This window comes from Eumetopias jubatus, unplaced genomic scaffold (assembly GCF_037043125.1).
Source record: "Eumetopias jubatus isolate StellerSeaLion01/CBP00866 unplaced genomic scaffold, mEumJub1_p1.0 scaffold_12, whole genome shotgun sequence".
NCBI classification, from domain to species: Eukaryota; Metazoa; Chordata; class Mammalia; order Carnivora; family Otariidae; genus Eumetopias; species Eumetopias jubatus.
The window spans coordinates 94,954,249-94,982,097 of record NW_028274818.1 but is presented as its reverse complement, the minus strand read 5'-3'; the positions used below and the strand labels follow the sequence as shown (position 1 = coordinate 94,982,097).

Below are 27,849 nucleotides of genomic sequence, written 5' to 3'. Positions count from 1 at the left end.
ACTGAGTGCCCTTCAGTGCTCTACTGCTCAGCTCTTCACTTCTCCTTCAATGCGTGCTCAGTGATGGCTTTTGGAATTATGCTCCTCCTGGGTGGTGAGTGGAGGCCCTCAGGGCTGGGAGAAGCTTGGAGGGGGTGCATCTCCATCTGGTAGGGCAGATTGGGGATGGTGGCTAGCTCATATAGCTCTCTGGAGAAGCTGAGATCAGGGGAGGGCCCTTGTGTTTAGAGTCTTGTGTGGAAGGAGAAATGGCCTGGAATCAGGGGAGGGTCATAACCTGAGCAAAGATGAGAGAAGATGGACTTGTAGGTTATGCTTGGGTGGGGGATGAGCTCCCTCTCCATGATTCTTCCTGTGGGGGTCCTGGTGTGTGTGTGGTACAGGGGACAGGAGTCTGCCCCAGGGCCCCAGGGGGAAAGCCATCGGAATCACTAGGGAGGGGAAGTGTTGGATATCACTTCCTTGGTCCCGCATGTCCCTCAAGTCTTGATTTCAGGTATGCTGCCCCACTGCTGCCAAGAGAATAGTCCAGAAATTGAAAACTGTATCAGGACCACATTCGTGTGTCATTTGAAATCACTTATATATGTGTCAGTTAAAAATCGGATTCCACACAGAAGCCTAGACTGTCAGCTTCTCCTGAGAAATGGGAAGGTCCAGAGCTCTGAACACTAGAGCTTGGTAATGGCTACTTCCTTTAAAAGGGCCACAAACTCTAAGTGCCCGTAATTCCCTGGTACTCACACTTACCCACTTCAGTCACTGATGTCACCTGCCTGGCCTCTGAGGCATTTGAGTCTGAGACACTCCTACTTGTCAGGTCATAGAGCCTGTTCTCAGACTCAGAAACAGAATCATTCTTTGAAAGCAAGATGTAGTATGTGACACTCCCTTGCCTGTGGCCATTGTAGGGTTGTAGCACCTTCAACATCTGGCCTTTTCCTTAGAACCCTAGGGTTCAGGTGTCTGGACCCTGCCTGTCACCTCCTGGCCTGATGCTTTACCTCCTTAGAATTTCCTTACTTGGGGGTTGGAGTTGACTCCTCAATCCAGAGACTGGGAATTCTAGTAGAAATGGGGAGGAAAGATGCTGTTTGGGAGTGAGGGTGTTGGAAAAAGCCCTTGAAATGTAGGGGGTCTTTCCCTGAGGTTTTTGAGCTTAGTCACCAGAGAGGAGAATGTCAAGGGTCAGGAGAGTGGGTTGGAACCCTGGCTGTACCACTGACTTGCTATGCAGTTCTGGCCCAGTCAACAAATAGTAATTAGTCATCTGCTAAGGGCCAGGCAGTGTACCAGGCACCACGCAAGACAGTTGCAGTCCTTGCCATCTTAGAGTCTAGCACCAATGGAGGGGGACATGGGAAACACAAAATTACAAATAATCATAAAATTCTCAGTCTGTTCCCTAATCTGAACCTTAGGGTCTTTGTATAATGAGAAGATGGAGCAGGACAGTCTTTAGGAAGGGTGAGCATATGCCCTGACCTGCCTGGGCCAGTCCCAGTGACCTTGGTGTAATTATTAATGGTGCCCCTTTCACTCACAGAAGGGCTCAGTTTAGAAAATAAATTGTGTGGTCACTTTATCTTTAGTGGACACGCCTGATCTAACAGACCAGGAGGTGACAGGCCTAATTTCAGATTGTGGATATCCTTTGAAATGACCTTGAGGGGACATTTTTCTGGTTCTGGATTGTCGCTCTTTGTATTGTGGTTTGATTATTTCTGATGGAGGGAGAGAGACAGGAATCACACAGATGGCAAATCAGGAAACAAAGAAAAAGAGAATACCCTTCTTTGGGGCACATGAGCTGGATTGGGGTGGGCATCAAGATCCCAAGAAGTCAGGGGTCCAGAGGTGATACGCTTTTCTGACTGTTTCTCCTACGCCCGCCTCTCTCTCCATATTCCTCAGTCCTGGCTTCTTATCATGGATTCAACTTGGATGTGGAGGAGCCCACGATCTTTCAAGAAGATGGAGCTAGCTTTGGACAGAGCGTGGCCCAGTTTGGCAGCTCTAGGTAGGCCATGCCTCCCCCATATCCCTTCAACCTGCGGGTAAATGGCTGAATATGGCATGCTCAGGAGGTGTCCTGAGGGAAGGGCAACATGGGCAAGAAGCCTGTCCATCACTCCTCCAAGGCCCCTGGCACCCCTACTACTAACTACTCACAATCCCAGGAAGGACCACAAACTCTGGACAAGACAGTGCTTCGGGAGGGAGGTCTTAAATCTGTTCCTCTGTGACCAGTACATGTGACCAGTATAGTCACCCTTGCACTTGGAGTAATGTTTTGCAGTCTTCCTCTTGAAATTATTAATAATTTAATCTTAGCATGTGTGTTTTGTAAGTAAAATTGATGGGACAGTGGAGATGTGCTGGGGGCTTGGAGCCTTGGCTCACATGCAGCCCAGCCTTCTGGGGAATGTTTCTCAGCTGCTTCCCTCAGCCCCTGGCATGAGCTGAGCAAGGTCAGGTTTGGCTGGGGCACACAGTTCGCCCAGTCTTATGAGGGTTTGCACCGGTCTGGTGAGTGTCCCTGTGCCTGAGGGAATGCAGCACTAAAGAGCAAACAGGGAAATACCAGGACAGGTAGAGAGGAAGACTGCCAAAGGAAAAAAAAAAAAAAAAAAAGGAAAACACCTTTTTTTCCGTGAACAAGAATCCCCACATTTTTATTTCACTCTGGGACTGGCAAATTATGTACCTCGCCTTGCCTCCAGAAGCTCACATTCTCAGGTCCCAGGGACAGGGACCCAAAATGTTGAAGTTGCCATGTGATGCAAGCATAACCAAAGTCTGGGAGGCATAGGAAGTGAGAGATCAACCCCGGAGGGAATTCCAGGAAGCCTTCACAGAGGGGGTGGCATTGGCAATGAGCCTGAGAATACAGGAAGATTCAGCTGGCCAAGAAGTAACATCTTGAGGTCACTGAGTTCTATATACACATCCATCTCCCCTCCTCACCCAGCTGGCAGGGACATGGAAGCAAGTGCCAGGTGCCAGGGTTTTGTTTTTTCTTTCTGTGTTTGTTTTGAAATACAGAGCTTGTAAACTGAAGTGCACAAACTTGAAAGGTCCGACTCAATGAATTTTTCATATGTGTATAGCCAGGTAACTGCTGCCTAGATCAAGGTGTAGAACATCTTCAGCCCCCCTCCCCTGGGTTCCCTTGGGCTCTTCCCAATGATGCAAAACCCAACAAATCCAAAGGTAGTCACTGCTTCACTTTTATCACCCCTAGTTTGTGCTCAGGCCGTATTTAGAAGATACATATATGTATAGCTATTGACTAACCATTGTTCACCAGTATTTCCAATAAAGTAAATAATATATACTGGATGACATTCTGATTGCTACAAAGTTATTGTTGTTCCTGGTTTCTGCTGAGTCATAACCTAAATACCCAAAAGACTAAGCCTATGCGTAAGGGATGGATGGGGTAAAGAAAAGCATGTAGATCAATGGTTTAAGATATTTTCACCCTTTTAGGTCAGCAGGTACCAGACTTCTATGTCTCTACCACCTCTTTAGGTTTCCATCAGCAATTCTCAGACACACAGGGATTTCAGCTTTCCATAAAGGGATAGCTTTCTAGAAAGAATCTTTAAATTCTAATTTAACAAGTCTTGCTTGGCTAATTAATTAAAAGACACAAACATTTAGTTTGTGTGGAGTGGAGAAGTTGTTGGTGGAGTGGAGAAGTTGTTGGTAGATATTATTTTTTATTCAAAATTTAAAAATTCTCTCCTTTCAAGGAGTTTTGCAAAAATTGTTGCACTTATGTGACTATAGATTTTCGTATGGATTCTGATACTGCTGCTTTAAATTGTCCAACTTAAATTATGTATATTTAAATTGTCCAATTAATTACAGAATCATCTATTTGTCTTGATAATTTGTGGCTTTAGCAGATTTTTCCATTTAACTCGAGGTGATCTATTTCTTGGGTGGCTTGGAATGATGGCACCCCAAAAACAAAATGACTTGCCCATGGTTGGGAAATGCTGTTTTGCTTTGAAAAGTTTTATTTTTGGTGAATGCTAAAACAACAACAACACTCAAACCATTTTGTATATAAATACACATTTATTTATGTATACATACACACAAACAAAGAAAAAATCCAGCATGCTCCTTCGGCACATGTGGGTTAAACTCAGGCCCTGTTATTTGAAGCCTCATGAATGGCAAATGCCAAGAGCTTCCCTCTCAAAGTCTCACTTCCCTGCTACACAGTGATACTTCCCCACCCGAAGTGCCCTCTGCCCTTACCCCTCCTGCAATTATATGTCATGCTTGTGCCTTCAGAGTTGTGGTGGGAGCCCCTCTGGAGGTGGTGGCGGTCAACCGAACAGGACAGATGTACGACTGTGTGGCTGCCACTGGCTTATGTCAACCCATACCACTGCACAGTGAGTGACTGCACCCAGGAATTGTGGCCCTCAATCCTCGTCTGCTGCAGTGCCCCTTCCTTGGCCTCTAGCCTGACTCTCCCCGCAAATGGGAGTGTGGCCATGAATGTAATCATGTGTATCTGCCCTCTCAGCACCCCCAGAGGCCGTGAACATGTCCCTGGGCCTGTCCCTGGCGGCCTCCACCAATCACTCCTGGCTGCTGGTAAGTTTCTCTGGGTCATAGGAGGGTGACAAGGGGAGGAGCAGGGGCCAGGGGAGGCTGGGGCTGGAGGAGAAGAGTATGGAGAATTTGGGGTGACCCCTTGCTCACACAGGCCTCTGCCCTTAGGCCTGTGGCCCCACCATGCACCGAGCCTGTGGGGAGAATATGTATGCAGAAGGCTTCTGCCTCCTGTTGGGCTCCCACCTGCAGACCATTTGGACCATGCCTGCTGCCCTGCCAGGTAGGTCCCTATAGAGACAGCAATTCTATGTGAGTACATGCTGGCACTGAAGAGTGGGCAGAGCATGAGACCGTCGTCTTGGCTTCCTGTGCCCATGGCCCTTTCCCAGAGGCCTCAGCAAGCCCAAGAAGGTCTGGGAGCATGGTCTGGCCTGGCAGGGAGGGCAGCTCACAGCAGGAACTCTAAGCTGGTCAAGAGGAGAAAGTTCTGATGGAGCAGAAGGGAGCCTCAGAGCGCTGGCTGCAGGAGGCATGAGGGTCTCACAGTTGTCGACAGGTGCAGGGAGGCTCTTTGGACTTTCAGAGGAAAGGCCTTGGGTGGTGAAAATGTGGTGAGGATGATAGTTCCAAGGATCCAAGAGGGAGGCTGTTCTGGATCATTCACTGCTGAACTTCTAAGGGGAGAAAATGGTAGGGCCATGGAAAATGTGATGCACAATTTTGCCAGCACGGATGCCTTCTACAGAGAATGGTGCCAGAGACACTGAGCAGCATCTCTCAGAGGGCCAGTCTGAATAAGTTTGTCTTCTGTGTCCTTGGGGCAATTGGCTTCATTCCCTGTGCTTAATTTCCTCATTGGTAAACTGGGTCTTAATAATCAAGGTGGTTACGAGGATTGAAAGATTTAATATATAAAAAGTGTTTAGACCTCTGCCTGACACATAATATGTGAGTACCATTATGACTGATCTTCTAGCTAGGACCATGTGTTTGGACTAGGAGAAGGTGATCATGGGCTCCAAGTCAGAGGGGCCACTCAAGGTGCTGACTGAGAGCACTGCTTTGGACTAGAGATGCCATGATGCCAGGCATGGTGGGCTTTTAGGCAAAGGTGAAGTTGCAGCAGAAACACCTCCTACCCTAATTGTGAGAACAGTCTACAGGGGGGACAGAGAGAGTGGAGGGTGGGAGTCCAGGAGTCTTGGGGGTACCATGACCTGCCTAGGATATCTGTGCAGCCAGGGTAGGGGATGTGGCATTTAAGTACTAGGAGGTTAAGTCTCTTCTCCTAGATGTCCCCGTGACTCATCAGGTGGGATGCCTGATGAAAATGGAACACAGACACGTAAGCCTGGTGTAAGCAAAGCAAATTTGAATAGAGGTAGAAGTGACTGGGTGCCAGTCAATGCCTGATGCCTGGTGTGCATCTTTATTGCATCCTCACAAGTTTTGGAGTGGTAGGTAGGATGATCCCATCTTACAAGCAAGAAAACTGAGGCTCAGAGAGCTGAGTTCCTGCTGTCAGGAAGTGACAGAGCCGAGACCTGGAGCCAACCTTGCCTGACTGATTTGGTCTTTTTTTTTTTTTCAGAAGGTGCCAGCTATAGCCTGGTGCCTGCTATTGGAAGCCCAGTGGAGACAGTAAAAGGAATAAGAAACAGAAGTGATATTGTGAGGGAACTTGCCACCATTGTGGCCTGAGAGAGGATATGAGGGGTGGTTTTTTGGTGCAGCTAACAAAGTAAGCACAGGTGCAAGATGTGGGGATGGGGACCTTCAGCTACCCAGCTGTGGGGGATATCGGGTGAGGAGGGGAGCAGTGAGGTCTTCTTAGCCTGCCACGTGGGGGGGCTGAACTTCCTGGTCAAGAAAGCAGGGAGGGAAGTGGCCTTCCATTTCTTCTCAGCAGGGGTGAAGCACCAGCTCGTTGCATAGGTGGGATGAGGGAGGTGTGGGGAGCGAGGAGAAAGTATTTTTGCTTCAGTGGCAGGAGGCCAGCTGCTGTGTTCAGCATCATGCCTCATTACTGTCTGTGGAGGCTGTCCTCCCACCACCATGGGAGCAACACAGGATGTGAGGCACTGGTGGAGGAACCAACTGTGTCCATCACACAGGCCACAAGCACTTATGTGAGTTTGGTGTCAGTGTGAAGTGTCTTATTTGTTTATGGGTGAAAGGTGTGACTTTCCATTATGGCGGACTCCATGAGGGCAGGGGTGGTATCTTTTTTTCAAGCTATGGTCTTAGACCAGGTTTCCTGAGAAATAGACTCTGAGGCTCATTTGGGAGTACTCTTGGGAGCAATAGTTCCGAGAGCATGAAGGAAGCAGGACTGAGCAGAGGAAGAAGGTGGACTGTGATGGATCAGAACAGACCCTCAGCTAAACCAGAGGAGCTGGGAACATGGCTGATGCAGGTCGCCCCCAGGAGCAGGCGTTGTAATCTTGGGCAAGGCATCTCCTGAGTTATCAACTGGGAGTCATCGACAGCTACCCCCTGTAGCTGATAATAAGGACCTCTCTCCTGAGAGAGGGTGTGGGTCTTCTTGGTGGCAACCTTAGCATCTGCTGCTGGTGTATTCTTGTGCCTGGAAAAATGCCTGGCACATGGTGATGATGTGCTAACACATCAGCTAACCTGGTGCTGATCACAACACGTGCACTCCTTAATCCCTATCACCTATTTAACCCATCCTCCCACCCACCTCCCCTCTGGTAACCATCAGTTTGTTCTCTTTGGTTAAGAGTATGTTCTCTTCTTTGTCTCTCTCATTCTGTCTCTCTGTCTCTCTTTCTTTTTTGCTCATTTGTTTTGTTTCTTAAAGTTTGGGCAATGGATTTGGGCTTCCTCCCAGGAAGGTGTAGAAACTGGGTGGGAATTGATTCCTAGGCCAAGAATGGCCCCTTAACTCTGTTAAGCAGGAAAGATTTCTGGGCCCTGGGAGACAGCTGGGACCCACACAGGCATCTCTGATTCCTTCTTCCTTCTCTACAGAGTGTCCAAGTCAAGAGATGGACATTGTCTTCCTGATTGATGGTTCTGGCAGCATTGTCCAAAGTGACTTTAAGCAGATGAAAGACTTTGTCAGAGCTGTGATGGGACAATTTGAAGGCACCAACACCCTGGTGAAGACTGGGTCCCCGAGGCCTGGGGAGTGGGGTGGGGGTGGCAGTTGCCTTGGGGAAGACCAACCTAGGAGGAAGCCTGGTGTTGCTGGGGGTTGGCTCAGTGGACCTGTGCCTGACACTAGTGTCCTTGTGCATGGCTGATTTGAGCCCTGACCTGAGGAAATTCCCCCATGGCATTTAATATGTCCCCACATGGCCTAGGAAATAGTTTTGTACTGTTTAGAAGCACTGAAAGGATTGCAAAAATAGTTTTGCTGTGAAATTAGACTGAAGGTACCTTGGCCAAATAATTAATGATTTCATTACATAGTTTTCCATGTAACTCATGATTTATCTTATTATTTTATTTTCCAGTATAGTGTATATGTATATGGAAATTCTTGAGAAGTGAGGAAATATAGTCTACAAGTTGATTTCACATAATGAAATTTTTTAAAAATCCAAGTTTAAGAAATGTTGAGGTAAGAAAGGTTACCCCTTGCAAACTCTGAAAGAAGCATCATTTGTTTCTGATTTTCTAGTTTTCTTTTTGGGCCATGTTTCCCCTGGGTTTTAGCCTCAAAAACACATGGAAAGTGGTTTGTAAATCCAAAGTTATTCCAAAATGAAAAGTTATTGAAGAAAAACTCCTGAGCCCCAGGGCCATCCTCTTCTCCTTTGCAGTTCTCCCTGATACAGTACTCCAACCACCTGAAGATCCACTTCACCTTCACCCAATTCCAGAGCAGCTCGAGCCCTCAGAGCCTGGTGGATCCCATCGTCCAACTGGATGGTCTGACGTTTACAGCCACGGGCATCCTGAAAGTGGTGTAAGTTTCCCCTTCTGCCTCATGTGGATAAGCTGCCGCACTACTTCCTCACGCTGGTCTGCACAGCCCTTTTGCAGGGCTGTGGGAAATCTGGGGAAAGGGGCTCAAAAGGGAAATGAGAGGGCTGTAGGTGGAGACTTCCCTGGAATGTTCTCTTGTTGTAGAACAGCACTCCTCTGCAGTGTTTCCTCTTTGCCTGGCTTTAGATTGGCTGGACCCTGATGCCAACTGGGGAAACCAGAGACATGGGCTTTGGTTCAGACATACCCAAGTTCTCATTCTGGCTCCCTGCTCGTGACCTGGGTCACCCTGGGATTTACTGACTCTTTCTAAGTCTCCGCAAACTGTCAAATGAGGATAAACTTACAACTTGGTTTAAGAATTAAAGGTGATAACATGCATGCAATGCTTCTGCATCAGAAGTGCTAGATAAGTGGTTGGTGTTTTATCCAGAGAATGGTGCACCCACGTTTTACTTCCCTGGCAGAGACTTGGGAATTGTTGCCAAGTGTTTTCTTTGTGTCTCTCTCCTCACTCATTTCCCTCTCTTCCCACATTCCTTATCCATATGAACTCTGTATTAACTGGGTGCTTACCATGTATGTGCCTGACCAGCTAGGACGACCATAAAGAAATGCCTTAGGTGTTGGGGCCAGAACAGAAGGTGTGGTTCTTATGGGAAAAAAGTAGGCTGAATGTCTGGGATTTTCAACTTCCTGTGCACCCCTGGGTGCCACTCTGGGGGTGGTGCTGGAGAAATGCTGAACAAAGGATGCTCCTGCCAAATGTACCCTCTTTACTGCTGGGTGGCTTTTCTGCCTTGAACACTGGCTGCATGGGACTGGACAACCAAGAGGAATGCCTCTGTCTCTTGAATTGAAAGTCACACCGGAGTGCCATCCCTTCTAGCCCTTGGAACCCCTCCCAGTGGTGGGTGACAGTGTGGTTCTCCTCAGCACCCATTCTGCTCCCCTCACCCGGAACAGCAGCTTCCCCTCTCCCCAGAACCAAAGCTATCTCAGGCCTTCTCTGCCACTGTTTTTATTTTTTTCTTTTTAGAAGTTTCATTACCAAACAGATAAAAATTTGCAATAACATTAAGGAAATTTTTGGAAAAAGTATTACAGTCCCACTACCAACCACCTCACAGTATTTTAGCAAAAAGAAAGGATACAAAGAAATGAATAAACAAATCCCACCCACAAAGCACAGGGCCATTTCCATCCTTGTTTTTATTCAGACATATTTCATATAGTCATAATGTGGGCAGAAACAAGTTTCATCCCGCCTTTTTTTTTTCATCTATTACACGAACCTGTGCCATGTTTCTCTACAGCTTTTACTGTTTTCCTTTGAAATGGCTCTGTGCTTTCTTACAAAGCAGGTGGATCATGATTTGCTAAACCCCTTCCCTGATCTTGGACATTTAGCTTGTTTCCAGTATTTTATGTTGAGTGTGTGTGTGTGTGTGTGTGTGTGTGTGTGTGTGTGTGTGTGTGTTTATTCTGCATTTATAGAACTATATGAGCATATAGCTACATTTTTAATCATTTGTAATAGCTACCACAGAATTAATGCTTACCTATGGCCATTCACTGTTTTAAAAGCTTTCCCTCATTTGATCCTCAAAATAACCTCATATGATTTATCTCATTTATCTATTGTTGCCTAACAAACCACTCCCAAATTTAGTGGCTTAAGCAACAACTCTTTTATTAATATTTTTCATGATTTAGGACTCATCTGCTTTCAGAAGCTAGAACATGAGAGATTCATTCACATGGTCCTGCCTGGGCAGGACTCGCTGGAAAGCTGGGCTCAGCTGGGATGGAGGAGCCTTTCTCTCCATAGCTATAGAAGCTATAAGAAGCTATAGAAGCCTTGAGCTATCGACTTCCCTCATGGTGGCTCAGGGCTTCCCAAAATGAAAGAGCTAACAAGGCTTCTTAGGCCCATAATTGGCATGGTGTCACTTCCATTTCACGCTACTGCTGAAACTGGGCACAGGTCAGATTCAATATGGGAAGGGAACCAGGTGTGGCACACTGGGGGTCATCTTTGATGAAGAGCTATGGCACAATTATTATTCTCACCTTCACAGAGAGAAGCAGAGGCTCAAAGAGGTAAAGCAACTGTCCAAGTCTCTCAGACTGTAAAGTTCCTACTCTGAACCATACTGCCTCCTGGAAATGAGGTTCCATGGTAGATGGAATTATAGAAAAGGGAATATGAGTACCTTTATCATTGATCTTACTAATCATTGCATGACTTTCAAAAAAGCCTGAGGCGATTTTTTTAAACACGCCTGACACAGTCTGATGGTACCAGGACTCCCCGGTCTCTCCATACGAGCTTCTAGTGCTACAGATTATTTCTTTCCAGAATCAATTTCATCTACAGAGAGTCATCTCCCTTTCTTCCTTGACAGGAAAGAACTATTTCATAGTAAGAATGGGGCCCGTAAAAGTGCCAAGAAGATCCTCATTGTCATCACAGATGGGCAGAAATACAGGGACCCCCTGGAGTACAGTGACGTCATCCCTCAGGCAGAGAGAGCTGGCATCATTCGCTATGCCATTGGGGTATGTCCTTTTCCTCATGTCACCCTCACACTCAGGCTCAACCTCACCCAGGCAGAAAGGCTGGCGGGCTCCTCCTCAGCTCTCTCTCTGCCACAGGTGGGAAAAGCTTTCCAGGAACCCACTGCCAGGCAGGAGCTGAACACCATTGGCTCAGTGCCCTCTCAGGACCACGTGTTCAGGGTGGACAACTTTGCAGCACTCAGCAGCATCCTGGAGCAGCTGCAAGAGAAGATCTTTGCAGTTGAGGGTAAATGCAGGGCAAGCTTGGGTCTTGGAATAGAAAGGTTCGAGACCCAGTTGTCCCCTTGAAGTTCTGGGGAGCCATCCCCATTCACAGCTCACCCAAAATTGTGCCCCAGAACCTGAGCTTTGGATTCATTCTTCTCCTTCTGCTCTGAGACCTTGTGGTCTCATGGCCCCCAGAGCCTAAATGACCTATTTCCCCACAGGAACCCAGTCGAGGACAAGTAGCTCCTTCCAACATGAGATGTCGCAAGAAGGCTTCAGTTCAGTACTCACACCGGTGGGTGGAACACGTACTTGATAAACAGGTCTCAGGCACCAATCCTGGGCCAACCGTGCTGGGAGTTGGAACCCAGAAGTAAATAGGAAAGCAGATTCTGTCTTCTATGTCACTGTCTGTGTGGAGAGAGACATATAGGCAGTGCATGTAGGTAGTAGGAGCATAGCAGAGAACAGGATAGCCATGACTCCTGCTCTCATAGGGCACATATCCAGTGGGAGGAGACAACAAACAACAAAAAAATATCTTCAGATTGTGCTAGGCATTAGGATAGAGCAGGACAGGTGCTCAGAGGAGGCCTGAAGAGTGACAACTGAGGCTGAATGATGACAAAAGGCCAGCCCTGGAAAAATCTGGGAGAGATTGCTCCAGGTAGAGGAAAAAGCAAGTGCAAATGTCTTGAGGCATGAACACGGTTACTGCACTAGAGAGATAGAAGGGCCAGCATAGCTGGAGCAGAGTGAGAGAGGGGGGTGGAAAGATGGGAAAGACCAGATCATGCAGATGAAAGAAATAACAATGTAGTATGCCTTGTGTGCAAGTAGATGTGTGCTGAAAGTACCCAGAAGGATTTGCTTCAGAATAATTTTGGGGGTAAGGAGGGGGGACATAGAAATGAAATAAGGTTGGTCATGAATTGATCATTGAAGCTGGCTCATGGGTACTTGGGGGTTCATTAAGCATTTCTTTCTACTTTTGTATATGTTCTAAATTATCCATAATCAAAAGTTTAAAAAGGCAATAAACAAAGTATGCAGAGTAGGAAATGCCTGTCACTCCCTGAGGGAGCCAAGGAAGACCTCACAGAGGAGGTGAGTTTGAAGTTGACTCTTCCTGAGAGAGGAGTTGAGTCTTAGAAAGAGAGAAGAGAGAGGTGTCCAGGTCAAAAGCTTCATGTGTTTAAACATAGGGTAACTCTACAGGTTTGACTGGAGAGGACCCTAGATTCCATCCTCAGGGGCTTGGTGGCAGGGAGCCATGTTGGACTGCCAGCAGGGTGATGGCTCTATGTTTGTTGGTTCTGAGGAAACCTACTCTGGGGTACTGGAGGATGGAGCAGAAAGGAGCCAGCTAGGAGGCAGAGAGGGCAGTGGATGAGAACCGTTGGGACTTACTGGAACAGTGGCACTGGGGATGGCGGAGAGACATTAGGAGTGAGGGACACTGAAGTTGCTGAAGAGGACTGGGGAGGGAGAAAGAGAATGCCAAATAATGAGCAGAGTCAGTGGCAGGCATTGCTTTAGAATAGACTGTCTTCTTTTGGCTCAGGCCTGCTCAGCCCTGGAATCCTTTCCTCCCAGGATGGACCAGTTCTGGGAGCAGTGGGGAGCTTCAGCTGGTCTGGAGGTGCCTTCCTGTACCCCCAAAATATGAGCCCCACGTTCATCAACATGTCTCAAGAGAATGTGGACATGAGGGACTCTTACCTGGGTGAGAAAAGGCTGCAGTTGGGGGCACAGGTGGGAGATGAGCTGCCTGGGAAGGGCAGGAGCTCAGGGTTGGGGAGGAAGCCTTTGTGCTGAGGCCTACCCTCCTCAGGTTACTCCACTGAGTTGGCTCTTTGGAAGGGGGTCCAGAGCCTGATCCTGGGGGCCCCCCGCCATCAACATACTGGGAAGGTTGTCATCTTCACCCAGGCGTCTGGGCAATGGAGGCCGAAGGCTGAAGTCGCAGGGACTCAGGTTGGGTGTTGAGGAAGCCAGAGTGGAACATGAGAGTGGCAGGGTCTCCGGGGCCAGAGGGGGAGGAGATGAAGGGGTTTGGGAGCCTATGGGGGGAAGGTCCTGGTGGCTGGGGAGAAGTGGGTCCTGTCCCAGAAGGGGGTGCCTCTGGCAGGGGCCCGCAGGATGACTTCAGGCTCTGCCCTGCAGATTGGCTCCTACTTTGGGGCCTCCCTCTGCACTGTGGATGTGGATGGAGATGGCAGCTCTGACCTTGTCCTCATAGGGGCTCCCCATTACTACAAGCCGACTCAGGGGGGCCAGGTGTCTGTGTGCCCCTTGCCCCAGGGGGTGAGTGTCTGATGAGAGCTGGGCTGGGTGAGGCCTGGGTATGGGGTGGAGGGGTTGCCTGGGTTGGGACCTGACACTGGTTTTGTTCCACAGAGGGCTAAGTGGCAGTGTGAGGTCATTCTCTGTGGGGAGCAGGGCCATCCCTGGGGCCGCTTTGGGGCAGCCCTGACAGTGCTGGGGGATGTGAATGGGGACAAGCTGACAGACGTGGCCATCGGCGCCCCAGGAGAGCAGGAGAGCCGGGGTGCTGTCTACCTATTTCATGGAACCTCAGGACAGGGCGTCAACCCCTCCCACAGACAGGTGAGACCCCTGTCTGCAACCTCTCCCAGTTCCACCTCCTTTTCTATGTCCCAGATTTGCCTGATGCCCTGTCTTGTCACTGACCTTAACAGTAGCCATGCTTCTTTTAGGGGTTTAGTGCCCTGAATGTCACCAGGCCCAGCTAAGTGCAAAATATCTCTCCTTTCTCCTTTGGCTCCAAACAGACTTCAGTGTGTGCGCAGCTTAGTGGTTAAGAGATTGCAGGGCCTGGGTCAAATGCCTGTCCAGCCATGTCAGCTGTGTGGCCTTAGGCAAGTGACTGATTTAGCCTCTGGGAGCCTTAGTTTCCTTCTATGAAACACTGAATGAAGGAGCTCTACGTCTGGGGTCCCTGGGGTCTCACTATGCTTGCTTTCCATTCCTACCCTCTCATCTCTCCTTTTCAATTTTTCCATTCAGATCTGTTTTCGCTGCAGTTTCCTTTCCAAATCTTTCTTCTCAAACCTTTCAGATGCCCTCCCCTTGACTTCCACTTTTCCTTTTCCTCTCTGGTCAGCGGATCGCAGGCTCCCAGCTCTCTCCCACACTCCAATATTTTGGGCAGTCACTGAGTGGGGGTCAGGACCTCACCCAGGATGGACTGGTGGACCTGGCTGTGGGGGCCCGGGGACAGGTGTTGCTGCTCAGGTGAGAACTCCTCACATCCCACCCTTGCCCACTGTGTGTCCATTCAACAAGCTTCCCCCTCCCTTGTCCTCTTCCCCGGGGCCAGAGTCAGGTCCTCAGCCCCCGTGTGCACCCTCAGGAGTCGGCCAGTGCTGAACGTGGGGGTGACCATGAGATTCATGCCCTTGGAGGTGGCAAAGGCTGTGTACCAGTGCTGGGGCAACGTGCCATCCACCCTGGAAGCTGGGAATGCCACAGTCTGTCTCTCTATCCACAAATGCTCACTGGACCAACTAGGTGAGTTCTTCCCAGTGGACCCAGCACCTTACCCACCTTGAGGCCCCCGACCCTATCCTCAGGAGGAAATGAGCCCAGGGATCCAGATACCACTTCCTCATCCACTCACCTGCCAGTGTTGGAAACCCCGGGTCCCTTCTCTTCCCCTCTCCCCACACCCAGGCCAGTAAGCTCTAAGTTCAGGATACAATCTGAAGTCTTCCCACTTCTCTCCACCCACTCTAGCCACTGCCTACCTTGGAGCCACCACTTCTCTTTCCTACGTATACTTTGAGCTGTTTCCATGTCTGTTCTTGCAGCCTCCCACCCTTTCTCCATAGAGAAACTAGAGGGATTGGTCCTAAAACACAAATCTGGTCACCTCACTTGCCTGCTTGACCACCCCTCAACCTCTCCTTTCTTCCATTTATAAAGACCAAAGTCCTTCACTACAATACCCTTGCTGACTTTGCTCCTCCCCGCCCTTCCAGCCTCACCTCATCGCATTCTCCCTTTCTGTAAATGTGCCACCCTCCCTCTCCCTTCTGGTCTTGGCCATTGTTCTCATGGTCTGGGACTTTCTCCTCCCCATTCTTCACCAACCTTTGCTCATCCTCCAGGTTGGGGCCCAGACAAGGCCCACCCAGGAAGGCATTTCTGAGCCCAGGTCTGAATTAGCAAGCCCTCCTTGGTACTACTGAGGATCCCACCATTGGGTTGATCGTGCTGGGGGATTATGGCCTGCATGCTCGTCTCTTTTCCTAGACGGAGAGCTACGTGATGGCAGAGACCATATTTCTCTATCTTCTTCTCCACACCTATCCTAGCACCTGATACAGCTCATGGCCCATAGGAAGTGCTCAGCAAATTTTTGTTGCATAAATAAACAAAAACAGAACATTTGAGGTTCTCTTGGACTTTGCATCTTCTGTTCCTCCCTTCTGCTTCAGGTGATGTCCAAAGCTCTGTCAGGTATGATCTGGCATTAGACCCAGGCCGTCTGATTTCTCGTGCCATTTTTGATGAGACCAAGAACTGGACTTTGACTCGAAGGAAAACCCTGGGGATGGGAGATTACTGTGAAACCATTAAGCTGCTTTTACCAGTAAGTACTTTGGGTTCTGGGAAAGGGAGGGGGAGAAGGAGCCCAAGGTGAGCCTCTGGCACCTCTGCTCCCTGTTGAGTGAGGGCAAGAGGGTGGGGATATTGGGGCTGGAGAGAGGAAAGTTGAGGCCAGGGAACCTGACTCCACAGATAGGACAGAATGCTGTCCTGACAGCGGGAATGGATGCAGTTGAGCAGGAGGGCCAGTGGTGGAAAGTAACGAGAAGGGTAGAGGGTTCTTGAAAGCCCATTCTCCCTCAGGACTGTGTGGAGGACGTGGTGAATCCCATCATCCTACGCCTCAACTTCTCCTTGGTGGGGGAGCCCATCCCCTCATCTCAGAACCTTCGCCCTGTGCTGGCTGTGGGCTCGCAGGACCTCTTCATTGCTTCTGTGAGTCTTCCAATGAAATCCCAGGGATGTACTGATTTTCACTGTGTCTCTGTGTCTTAAGAACCTATTGTGGTTCTCAACTTTCCATCAACCACGTTAAGTCCATAATGCCTCCACCCAGTTACCAAGGCCCTGCCTAGCTTGGACCTTACACACATCCCAGCTGGTCACCACTTTACCTCAACATAAACTCTCTGATTCTCATTCTCCAAATCCCTCCCAACTTTTGTCATTCCTTCCTCTGTTTCTTTGTCCATGTTGTAGTTCCTACTCGGAAAACATTTCCTTCTCTCCACCTCAAAGATCCTTTCTAGTTCTCTAGGCCCCAGTCTCATCTTCCCCCCTTTTGAAAATCACATTCAGCCTCTCTCTCTTCTTCCCTGGCTTCCTATTACATCATGGTGATACCAAATATTACATGACTAGAATCATAGCAATCGCCATGTACTTTTGTGGCTCTCTGGGAATTGTGGGTTCTGTGAGTACAAGAGCCATGTCTAATTCACCTGTAGTTTCTGCTTTTTCTAACTCCCCACCCAACCCAGAACCTGTCCCTTATTGACACTTGAAAATGTTTGCCGAATAATTGTTCCAATGTGAGTTGGGTTTAACTCCTCAACTAAACTTTATGCTCCTTGAAGCCAAGGATCTTATCATTCTGCCCCTCCCTTACTGCCCCACTTCTTGACAGTGTCTAGCACAGTGTTGGTGTGGGGTGGGTGCTCAGTAATATTCAATAATGAGCACTCAGGATGAGTGCTCCTAGTGAGGGGAATGGACAAAGATTAAGACATGGATGGGAAGAGAATCTACTGTTTTTCTGCAGCTCCCTTTTGAGAAGAACTGTGGTCAAGATCACCTCTGTGAAGGGGACCTGAGTATCAATCTCAGCTTCTCAGGGTGAGCTCTATCTCCTTTCATTTCTAGACACTTAAGCTTTTGGGTCTCCCATCCCCATGAGATGAGAAATGCTTATGTTTCCCTTTGGCTCTCCTTCTAACAAAGAAATTAAATTTTGAATAGAACGTTATCAGTTCATGAGTTCCCACAGTCTTGCTCCTACCGTTGATCCAATTCCAACCTATTTCCAGCAGAGTCTCTTTTTCAGTTTTGTCCTTCCTCCTCCAGCCTGCAGACCCTGGTGGTAGGGAGCTCCCTGGAGCTTAATGTGACAGTGACTCTGTGGAATGAGGGTGAGGATTCCTATGGTACTGTCGTCCACTTCTACTACCCAGCAGGGCTGTCCTACCGACGAGTGCTGGGAACCCAGGTAAATAGCTCCCTTGTTCTCTAATGGCCTCTTCCCTGCCCTGGGTCATAGTAGGTTCTTTTTAATGCTTCTATGATGGCATGTAAACACACATACACACAATTCTGAAGGGGAGAGAGAGAGAGAGAGAGGTGCATAAAGCAGACGTATAGTTTAATGAATAATATTAAACAAATAACATATAGCATCCAGGTCAAGAACTAATACACTGCTAGCACCCCCAGAAGTTCTCCCTCCATGTTCATTTCCTCATCAAAACCTCACTCTCTCCCCAACATAACCAGTATTCTGACTTTGTGATAATCAATTCCTTGTATATTTTATGGTTTTATCACCCATGAGCACATCCTTAGAAAAAACTGTTGAGTTTTGTCAATATTTGAAATTTATAGAAACATGTTATATGTTCTTTTATATATTTATTCATTTCTTCAGCATATGTTTGTGAAATTCATCCGTGTTGTTGCTTCTGGGTGTAGAACATTTTTATTGTATATAAAATCCCTTTGTATGACCATGCCACAATTTATTTACCCATTCCACATTAAAAAAATGTTTTTCTTTAATTTCCAAGTAGTTAACATATAGTGTAATATTGGTTTCAGAAGGTAATTCATCCCTTACTTATAACACCCAGTGCTCATCATCACCCATTTAGCCCATCCTCTGTCCACCTCCCCTCCAGGAACCCTCAGTGTGTTCTCTATAGTTGAGTCTCTTATGGTTTGCCTCCCTCTCTTTTTTTCCCTTCCTCTATGTTCATCTGTTTTGTTTCTTAATTCCACAGGTGAGTGAAATCATATGGCATTTATCATTGACTGACTTATTTTACTTAGCATAACACCTTCTAGTTCCATCCATGCCATTGCAAATGGCAAGATTTCATTATTTTTGATGGTGGAGTAATATTCCATTGTATATGTATACCACATCTTCCTTATATATTCATTACTCAGTGGACATTGGGGCTCTTTCCATAGTTAGGCTTTTGAATTTAATGCTGCTATAAACATTGGGGTGCATGTGCCTCTTTTAATCACTATTTTTGTGTTCTTTGGGTAAATGCCTACTAGTGCAATTGCTGAGTCATAGGGTAGTTCTATTTCTTAACTTTTCAAGGAAGCTCCATACTGTTCTCCAGAGTGGCTGCACCAGTTTGCATTCCCACCAACAGTGTAAGAGGGTCTCCTCTGCATCATCGCCAACACCTGTTGTTTCTTGTGTTGTTAATGTTAGCCATTCTGACAGGTATGTGGTGATGTCTCAGTGTAGTTTTGATTTGTATTTCCCTGATGATGAGGATGTTTTCATGCGTCTGTTAGCCATCTTTATGTCTTCTTTGGAAAAATGTCTGTTCGTGACTTCTGCCCATTTCTTAACGGGATTATTTATTTTTTGGTTTTAAGTTTGATAAGTTCTTTATAGATTTTGGTTACTAACTCTTTATATGTCATTTTCAAATATCCTCTCCCATACCATTGGTTACCTTTTTGTCTTATTGATTGTTTTCTTCATTGTGCAGAAACTTTTCATCTTGATGAAGTCCCAAAAGTTCACTTTGGTTTTGTTTCCCTTGCCCGCAGAGATGTGTCTTGTAAGAAGTTGCTACAGCCAAGGTCAAATAGGTTCCTGCCTGTATTCTTGTCCAGGATTTTGATGGTTTCCTGTCTCACATTTAGGTCTTTATTCCATTTTGAATTTATTTCTTTGTATGTTGTATGAAAGTGGTCCAGTTTCAGTCTTCTGCATGTGGCTGTCCAATTTTCCCAACACCATTTGTTAAAGAGACTGTCTTTTTTCCATTGGATATTCTTTCCTGTATTATCAAAGATTAGTTGACCATATAGTTGTGCATCCATTTCTGGGCTTTCTTTTCTGTTTCATTGATCTATGTGTCTATTTTAGTGCCAGGATCATACTGTCTTGATGACTACAGCTTTGTAATATACCTTGAAGTCTGGATTGTGATGCCTCCAGCTTTTCTCTTCTTCTTCAAGACTGCTTTGGCTATTTGGGGTCTTTTCTGGTTCCATTCAAATTTTAGGCTTGTTTGTTCTAGCTCTGTGAAGAATGCTGGTGGTATTTTGATAGGGATTGCATTAAATGTGTAGATTGCTTTGGGTAGTATGGACATTCTAACAATGTCTTTATTCCAATCTATGAGCATGAAATATTTTTCCTTTTCTTTGTGAACTCTTCAACTCTTTTCATTAGCATTCAATTTTTGCAGAGTATGGATCCCTTACCTCTTTGGTTAACTTTATTTGTAGGTATCTTTTGGTTTTTCGTGCAATTTTAAATGGGATCGATTTCTTGATTTCTCACTCTGTTGCTTCATTATTGGTGTATAGAAATGCAACAGAGGTGGGGCAGGGGATGGGGTAACTAGGAGATGGACATTAAAGAGGGCATGTGATATGATGAGCACTTGGTGATATACTCGACTAATGAATATTGAACTTTATATCAAAAACTAATGACGTACTATACCTTGGCTAATTGAATCTTAATAAATAAAAACAAAACAAAGCAATAAAAAATGCAACAGATTTATGTACATTGATTTTATATCCTGTGAGTTGGCTGAATTTGTGTATCTGTTCCAGTAACTTTTTGTGGAGTCTTTTAGATTTTTACATAGCATGTCATGTCCTCTGTGATTAGTGAAAGCTTGACTTCTTGCAATCTGGATGCCTTTTATTTATTTTTGTTTTTTGATTATTGAGGCTAGGACTCCAGTACCATGTGAAACAACAGTGGTGTGAGTGGCCATCTACCACACCACAGCTCGTGATCATTTGAGTTGTTCCCTGATTTTGGCCATGACTATTCTTGAGCATGTATATTGGTGCACCTATGCATAATATTTGCAAGGTAGTTGCCACATATGGCATTGCTGGATCTTAGGCTTCTGTATCTTCAGGTATAATAAATTGCACTTCCTTCAGCAGATTATTAGAGTTCCTGTGACTTTCCATCCACTGCAACACTTGGCATTGTCACACTTTTAAATTTTTGTCCATCTGGTGATATTTCCTTATAGTTTTAATTTGAATTTCCTTACAGGTTTAATTTGCATTTCTTTAATAAAGCTGAGCAACTTTCATCTATTTCCTGGTCATTTTAATCTCTTCTCTTAGGAAGTGCCTGTGCAAATATTTTTCTTATTCTTCTATTGAGTTGTCCATACATTTATTTTCTTTTAACTTTTTATTTGAATTCAATTTAGTTAACATATATTGTAGTATTACTTTCAGGGGTAGAATTTAGAGATTCATCAGTTGCATGTAACACCTATATTACATCAAGTTCCCTCCTTAATGCACATCACCTAATTACCCCATCCCCCCACCCACATACTTTTCTTAATTGTAAGAGTTCTTTAATATTCTGGTTACCAGACTTTTCCAATTGTATGTGTTCAGATATATTTTGCAGTCCTATTGCATGTCTTTTCAGGCTCTTTAGAGTGTCTTTTAATAAACCAAATGTGTTAATTTGATTGTGGTTGATTTTTACAAAAACTTCCTTTATCTTTAGTGTTTTTATGTGCTGATCTTGTTTAAGAAATACTTCCCTACTCCAAGGTTATGAGGATATTCCCCTTTATTACCTTTTAAGAGCTTAATAATTTTGCTTTTCCACCTGAAATCTTTAAGCCAGTTGGAATCTATTGTAATTATGGAGTGAGGTAGGGATTCAATGTTTTTTGTTTTTCTGTTTGTTTGATTTTTTTTTTTTTGTATGGGCCAGTTTTCCTAGGATTATTTATTGAAAAGTCTGTCCTTTCTCCCACTGCTCCACAATGCCACCAATGCTATATATCAAGCCCATATGTGCACAGGGGTAACATTTTTGAATTAGTTTTCCTCTCCTGGAAGCCACCACATCAGCGCCCACTGCACTTGGCATGTGAGGGAGTGCCCACTGGGAACGAGGGCCTGAAGAGCAGCAGCTGTAACATCAACCATCCCATCTTCCAAGAGGGCACTAAGGTGAGTGCCTCCTCCCAGATCCTCATCACTCTTTGCCCTTGTCCTGACGCATTTCTTTCCCTTCTTCCTCCATGACCTTCCTTATTCCCATTCCTTGTTTCTTCTTCTCTCAGGGCACCTTCATAGTCACATTTGACGTCTCCTACAAGGCCACCCTGGGCAACAAGTTGCTTCTGAGGGCCAACGTAAGCAGGTGAGGTGAGGTGTATCCCTCACTCTTTCATCTCATGCCCCAGCCAGAGACTTTTCTCCTGGATTCCTTCCCAATGGGGCTCCCCTCCCTCCCTCTCTCTCTCTCTCCCTCTCTCACTCTCTCTTTCTGTCTCTCTCCAGTGAGAATAATAAACCTACAACCAGCAAGACCAGCTTTCATCTGGAGCTCCCAGTGAAATATGCTGTCCACATGGTGATCAGCAGGTCTGAACCTTTGACTCTCCTATAATCCTAGTACCTCCGCTTGAAGCCCAGACTGCTCTTTAAAGGATAGGTATCCGAACTAGCCCTCTAATTCCTCACATGGGAATACTTGTGCCCAGTCATATATTTATGCCATAACAACATACACAATATACTTCTTGCTTCTTCTCTGATGAATTGACCTACTGGTGGGACACACACACTTTGCCACCACTCTGCACTCCTCCCTCTCTCTCCAAGGTGCAGGCTTCCTTAAACATGAAGCCCATTGTATTCTTCATGCAAATATGAGTGTGCTGAAGTGAAACTAACTAGATTAAGATTGAGGCTTTTATGAGCACTCTGAAGTGGGAGATATTGTTTGTCACCACACAGAGGAAAGAAAAGGTCAAGGTTTCACAACACAAAGAGGAGGCCAGAGATGTGACAAACTGCTGGGAAAGTCTCTAAGAGTCCAAGCCTGTGGCAGGCCACAGGAAAGTCAAGTGCAGGGCTGTTGCTCTCAGTTCTGAAGGTGCGTGGTGGAGCATGGGCAGGCCAGGCTGGAAGCAGGGCAAGGAGACCCACATAACCTGGCTAAACTCCAGAGGTGCAGAGAGGTGGTCAGAAGCTTATAATATTGCCATGGGACAGAGTTTGCTACTGTTGTTGCTGCCGATGACACATGAATTTTTAGGGGAACTAGGGAGGGAGGATCAATGTCATTGCCCTTCCAAACTCCATGTGTGAATTTCCCCGACTGTCAATGGGAAAATAGTGGAACTTATATTAAGAGCCTACAGTTATACATATACTTATGCCCGACATTTAAAAAGTACTTTACATGTATTTACATTCATTACATTCATTTAATCCTTCTAAAAACTCTGTAATATAGTTATTGTTAAACGCCCTTTTTTACCAAAAAAGAAATCAAGAGGTTGTTCCTGTCAGTCAGCTGCTAAGTGGCAGAACCAGGACTCAAATTCAGATGGTCTGGCTCCAGGGCTTGTGCTCATGCCCATACACTACTATGCCTTTCCGAGGATTGGGGAAGCTGAGTGATTTACTCAAATTTGAAAAGAGCGTTAGAACTGGAAGATTTTAAGGTGAGAAAATTGAAGCATAGAAAGGGTTGGAGTGAGGAACATAAAGGCTACCACAGTAAGGGAAAAAAATAAATTCTAACATTTAAATAATTGCTGCAGACTTCATCACAACCCTGTCACAGGCACTATTATTAGTATCCTCATTTTATACAGGAAGAATCCACAGAGGTTAAGTAACTTACCTTCAGTTACTTGGGTAGAAAGTGGTAGACTGAAATGTGAACCCAGATCGTCTGGCTCCAAGCCTGTGTTGTTAATCATCACACTGACAGTCACATCTGTGGGAAACTGTGCGGGGCCCATGGAGTTTCTGTATGGCTGCCCTGGCTTCTGTACACTAGGTGCTGGTGAAATGTGCAGCATCCCTGCTTGTTGGCTTGATTCCACTGAGACCTTAGATGTTAACTCTGGGAAGGCAGGGATTATGGCTTGTTTAACTGTTGAATTCCCGGAGCCAAGCACACAGCCAGGTATAGGGTAAATGTTTACTGAAGGAGGCAATGCATGGATGGATGGATGGATGGATGGTTGGATGGAAAGCCACCTGAAGCCTGGAACATTTATGTCCACTCCAGGGGCTTGTGTTCATGCACCATCCTTCCTCACATTCACTTAACTGTCCCAGGATAGCCACATCTCTTTTCTTCACTCCATCATGGAGGGGCTTGCACTATATTTTTCCCCGGGTGATCCAACCATGATTTCCTCGAGTCCCTTTAGGCTTATTTGTTCTGGCAATAGCTTCTGCAAGCATTGCCAGAGGCCAACAAGATACCCAGTAAAGGAGAAAGCCATGTGAACACCTTTTTCCCATGGGAAAATGTTTAAATGTTATGAGAGGTAATGTTTAAGTTGGGCCTTTAAGTAAAAATTACCAAAAGGGGAGTGGTAAGGATGTTCCAAGCAAAAGAAAGAACTTGAACAAAGTTATGGGGATGTGAAAGAGCCAGGGTATCAAAGGACATGGTATCAGTTCTGGGTGACTGGGGCAAATGCTATGGGAGAGGAGCTGAAGCTGAGGCTGCAGAAGCATGTGGGGATCATAATTATTTCACGGGATCATCTGCGTGGGAGGCCCAATAGAGCCCTTAGCAGCAGACTGGGGCACAACTGAGGATGGCTCCAGGGCTGTTTCTCACCAACAAGTCCCCTCTCCCCAGGAAGGAAGAATCTACCAAGTACTTCAACTTTTCAACTTCTGATGAGAAGAGCAAGAAAGATGCTGAGCATCGTTATCATGTGAGAAGCCGGGGAGCATCCATATCTTCCCTCCCGTGGTGCTGCTAATGTTGGGAGCTGCTGGGAGAAAGAGGAGCTGAGGGCTAGATCCAGGAAAGAAGTAGGATTTGGGATGCTCCCAGGACCACAATAATGTTCTGTCTCAATTTTCTGCAGGTGAATAACCTGAGTCAGCGAGATGTGACCATCAGCATTAATTTCTGGGTTCCTATCCTGCTGAATGGTGTGGCTGTGTGGGATGTGGCTGTAGTGGCCCCCTCACAGGTATCTGCTTGCCTTTCTAACTCTCCAGAGTCTGATCCCACAGTGCCTCACACCCTCTTACCAGTGAAATGTTGATCATTCTGTGGCTGTTTCTCTCTCTCACTAGAACCTCCCCTGTGTGTCGGAGAGGGAACCTCCCCAGCATCCTGACCTCCTGGCCCAGATTCCAGGGAGTCTTGTACTGGTGAGAAAGACCCTGGATTCCCATTGCAGGACCAGCTGCCTATTGGGGGAGATAGGGAAATGCATTTGCTAGGTTGGAGATCTATATATATGACCTACAATTGCTCATCTATTCCCCACCCCAAACCTGGCGGACTTCATTTTCTTCTGTGGTTCTCCCTTAAGTTAAGACCCTCCTCAATTTCATTCCTCCGCTGTCTCTAGAACTGCTCCATTGCTGAATGCCTGAGGTTCCGCTGTGACCTCCCCTCCTTTGGCATCCAGGAGGATGTTGACTTCATCCTGAAGGGCAACCTCAACTTTGGCTGGGTCAGCCAGGTGTGTAGGCCCAACAGCAGAGTCCCTCCCCTGGATTTGGGTGGTACCAGATGTGTCTGTGCCCATCCTCAAGCCAGGAGATTTCTCAAACTCTGAGCCTCTTCTTAGGGCTATTTCCCCAGCTCTGTCCCTGTGTATTGCAGACATTGCAGAAGAAGGTATTGGTGGTGAGTGTGGCTGAAATCACATTCAACAGGTCCGTGTATTCCCAGCTTCCAGGACAGGAGGCATTCTTGAGAGCTCAGGTAGGGACTATGTGGTAGGAGTGGCCAGGCTGGTAAGAGGGCTCCTATTGCTAAATCTCTGGTGCTGTGTGGGAGGCTCAGAAGCCTGGAGGGAGGGAGGATGAACGTCCATCAGTGAGAGAGTTATCCCTAAGCCCATGAGTGTTTCTATATCCCACCTTTTGGAGGAAGGGAAGGAGGGGAGGGATTTAAAATTGGGGAACCTAGGAAGAATCTGGGGTAGCAAGAGGTGTGAGTCTTTCTGATGAGGTCATCTCCACTCCAGGTGGAGACGGTGCTGGAGAAGTATGAGGTCTACAACCCCATCCCCATTACTGTGGGCAGCTCTGTGGGAGGGCTGCTGCTGCTGGCTCTCATCACAGCCATCCTATACAAGGTGAGTGCTTCCATCCTGCTCTTGACACCACCAGCAATTTGACCCCATTCTTTTTATAATGTAAGAAAGAGCTCACCTTGGATATAGGTGCACATTCTTCCTCAGTCATTGCATGTGAGAGATCCCCATTCACCTATGACATCACCGGTCCCCAACTGTTCCCCATGTCCATGCCTTCCTATTTGATTCTCAGGCCTCCTTTAATTGCTCTCCCTGTCTCTTCCACTCTCTTCTTCCTGTCTTTTGTACTCTCACCTTCCTCGCTACATGTTTCCCTTCACAGCAAATTGTAACACAAAATCCAGTGGCCTGGATTAGGTGTTGACACTACCACTGATTCTGTCTGTGACTGTAGGCAGTGTCTGTTCAAGGCCAGGCCTTGGTTTCTCATTCTGAAGGTGATTCCACCCGGTTCACTAAATGACCCAGTGTATCTAAAGGTTCTAGTGCAGTGCTTGAACATAGGAGGGGTTCCAGAAATGGTGATCCCTCTCCCCCCAGCCATCTCTTTTCCTTTCTTCCACTGGATTTCCTAATTCTCTTTTCCTTCCTCCCCCACAGGTTGGCTTCTTCAAACGTCACTATAAGGAAATGATGGCGGAAGCCGATGGGCAGACTGTTCCAGAAAATGGGACTTCAGACCCTCAGGTTGCCCAATAAGAAACTACCTCCTATTGTCCCTTGGACCTGTTATCCTCTGAGAGGTTTCCTGGCCTTCTTACTCCCAACTAAGTGAGGCCTGCAGGGGGAGAAATGTTCCACGTGAGGGAGGCTAGGATCAGGCTGCTTTCTCCTTTGGGAGGCTGCAGTATATCCACACAAAGTGCCTTGCCTGGGAAGGGCCATTTGTCTTGTCAAGGCTGTAACTGGAAACCCCAGAACAGGACCCTAACCATGCCCCTGGGCGGAGTTGATTTGCGTTTCTACTTAGAAATACCTGAACAATAGCCTCAGGCTCCAGTCTCTCTTGCTTCACTTGCCACCAATGATCTTTCTAAAATACAGTACTAAACAAGCCACAATCTTCATCTATCTTTAGTGGCTCCCTATAATTTTCAGGTTGACATCTGAACTCTCCAGATTGATATTAGGATTCCAGTTCCATTTCTAGAGGGTGGGCTTTGATGCACATACCATGATTTGCTCTGTGCTTCCCTATCATCCTTATTCCTAGTAAAATACTGTCACTATCAGCACTTTGTCTCAGGAATCCCAGTCCAGATTTCCCAAACTGAACTGGGAATAAAATGTCTGCACATTGGAATTTGTAAACTTGGCTTTCAGGCTTTGTTAGCTTTGCTAGCTGGGAGGGGGGAATAGAACCCCAGCAGGAGCATTGCCCCAATGCCACTTTGGCTCACCCAGCTCCAGCAACTCTAAGAGATTAAGAGGTCCAGGACACTTTCATTTTTTGACATTGCAAATATAGTAAATTAAGAAATGCTGATACATAATTTTTAAAAGTGTGTATTTAAATGTTTGCCTTAACAAATTAACACATTACACAAAACGAATATATGTACCTTTGTTGAGAAATAAGTCAAAGATCTAAAATTCAGGCCTTTTAGGGATGTGGGTCCTGTACAATGATGCCCATGGTGTCCCTTAACCAATGGTGGGTGCCGGCCAGCCCTGAATCCTGGGACCAGGACAAGAAAGTTAAATAGAGGGGGAGGTTATTACATCCCTATATTGGGGTAACCTGACTTCTTATTCTACTCACTCAATTCTCAAAGCTGTCACTGATGGGAAGCTAATGGGGCTGTGGCAGGTGGGGGTAGGACAAGAAAATGGGCTCAGGTGGAAAGGTCTTTAGAGTGAAGCAATACACTGGTGTTTCTTACAAATCTTAAGAGATCGTGAAGGGGACACTGTTTGCATATGGTTAGTGATTGGCAGGCACTCTGAAGTCCTGTATCAGAGATCTGCTGCCCCCAATATGGTCACTGTTGCTATTATGCCACCCATCTTAGTATAAAGCTCAAAGTGATGCCTGGCACTGAGCTGGGTGTCAACACATAAGAGGTCATTTCCTGCCTTGGTGTGATCCCACCGCTGCTGCCACCTCCAAGGGGTTTGGGCCATGTGGATGTTCTTTTTTAAATAAATATTTATA

The 27,849-nt window shown here is 46.5% G+C and overlaps 1 protein-coding gene across 3 annotated transcripts; it reads left to right on the top strand.

Moving 5' to 3' along the window:
- LOC114214338 (integrin alpha-D-like) lies at positions 1-27,005 on the top strand. 3 transcript variants are annotated; one of them, XM_088029103.1, is made up of 30 exons: positions 1-94; positions 1,915-2,020; positions 4,312-4,415; positions 4,550-4,620; positions 4,747-4,861; positions 7,576-7,706; positions 8,373-8,518; positions 10,947-11,100; positions 11,197-11,347; positions 11,550-11,623; positions 12,925-13,054; positions 13,163-13,305; positions 13,495-13,635; positions 13,729-13,938; positions 14,456-14,586; positions 14,705-14,862; positions 15,792-15,946; positions 16,207-16,338; positions 17,165-17,238; positions 17,467-17,608; positions 21,490-21,603; positions 21,717-21,796; positions 21,937-22,020; positions 24,269-24,347; positions 24,504-24,611; positions 24,718-24,795; positions 24,999-25,112; positions 25,256-25,357; positions 25,623-25,733; positions 26,295-27,005. In XM_088029103.1, exons 1-30 carry the CDS (start codon positions 64-66, stop codon positions 26,391-26,393), a joined length of 3,468 nt encoding a protein of 1,155 aa, XP_087885229.1. In that variant the 5' UTR covers positions 1-63; the 3' UTR covers positions 26,394-27,005. The 3 variants fall into 3 exon arrangements, with proteins under 3 accessions (XP_087885229.1, XP_087885228.1, XP_087885230.1); XM_088029102.1 differs by having other exon boundaries at positions 10,947-11,347; XM_088029104.1 differs by lacking the exons at positions 1-94; positions 1,915-2,020; positions 4,312-4,415; positions 4,550-4,620; positions 4,747-4,861 and adding an exon at positions 8,064-8,170 and having other exon boundaries at positions 7,632-7,706.
- The last annotated feature ends 844 nt before the right edge of the window (positions 27,006-27,849 follow it).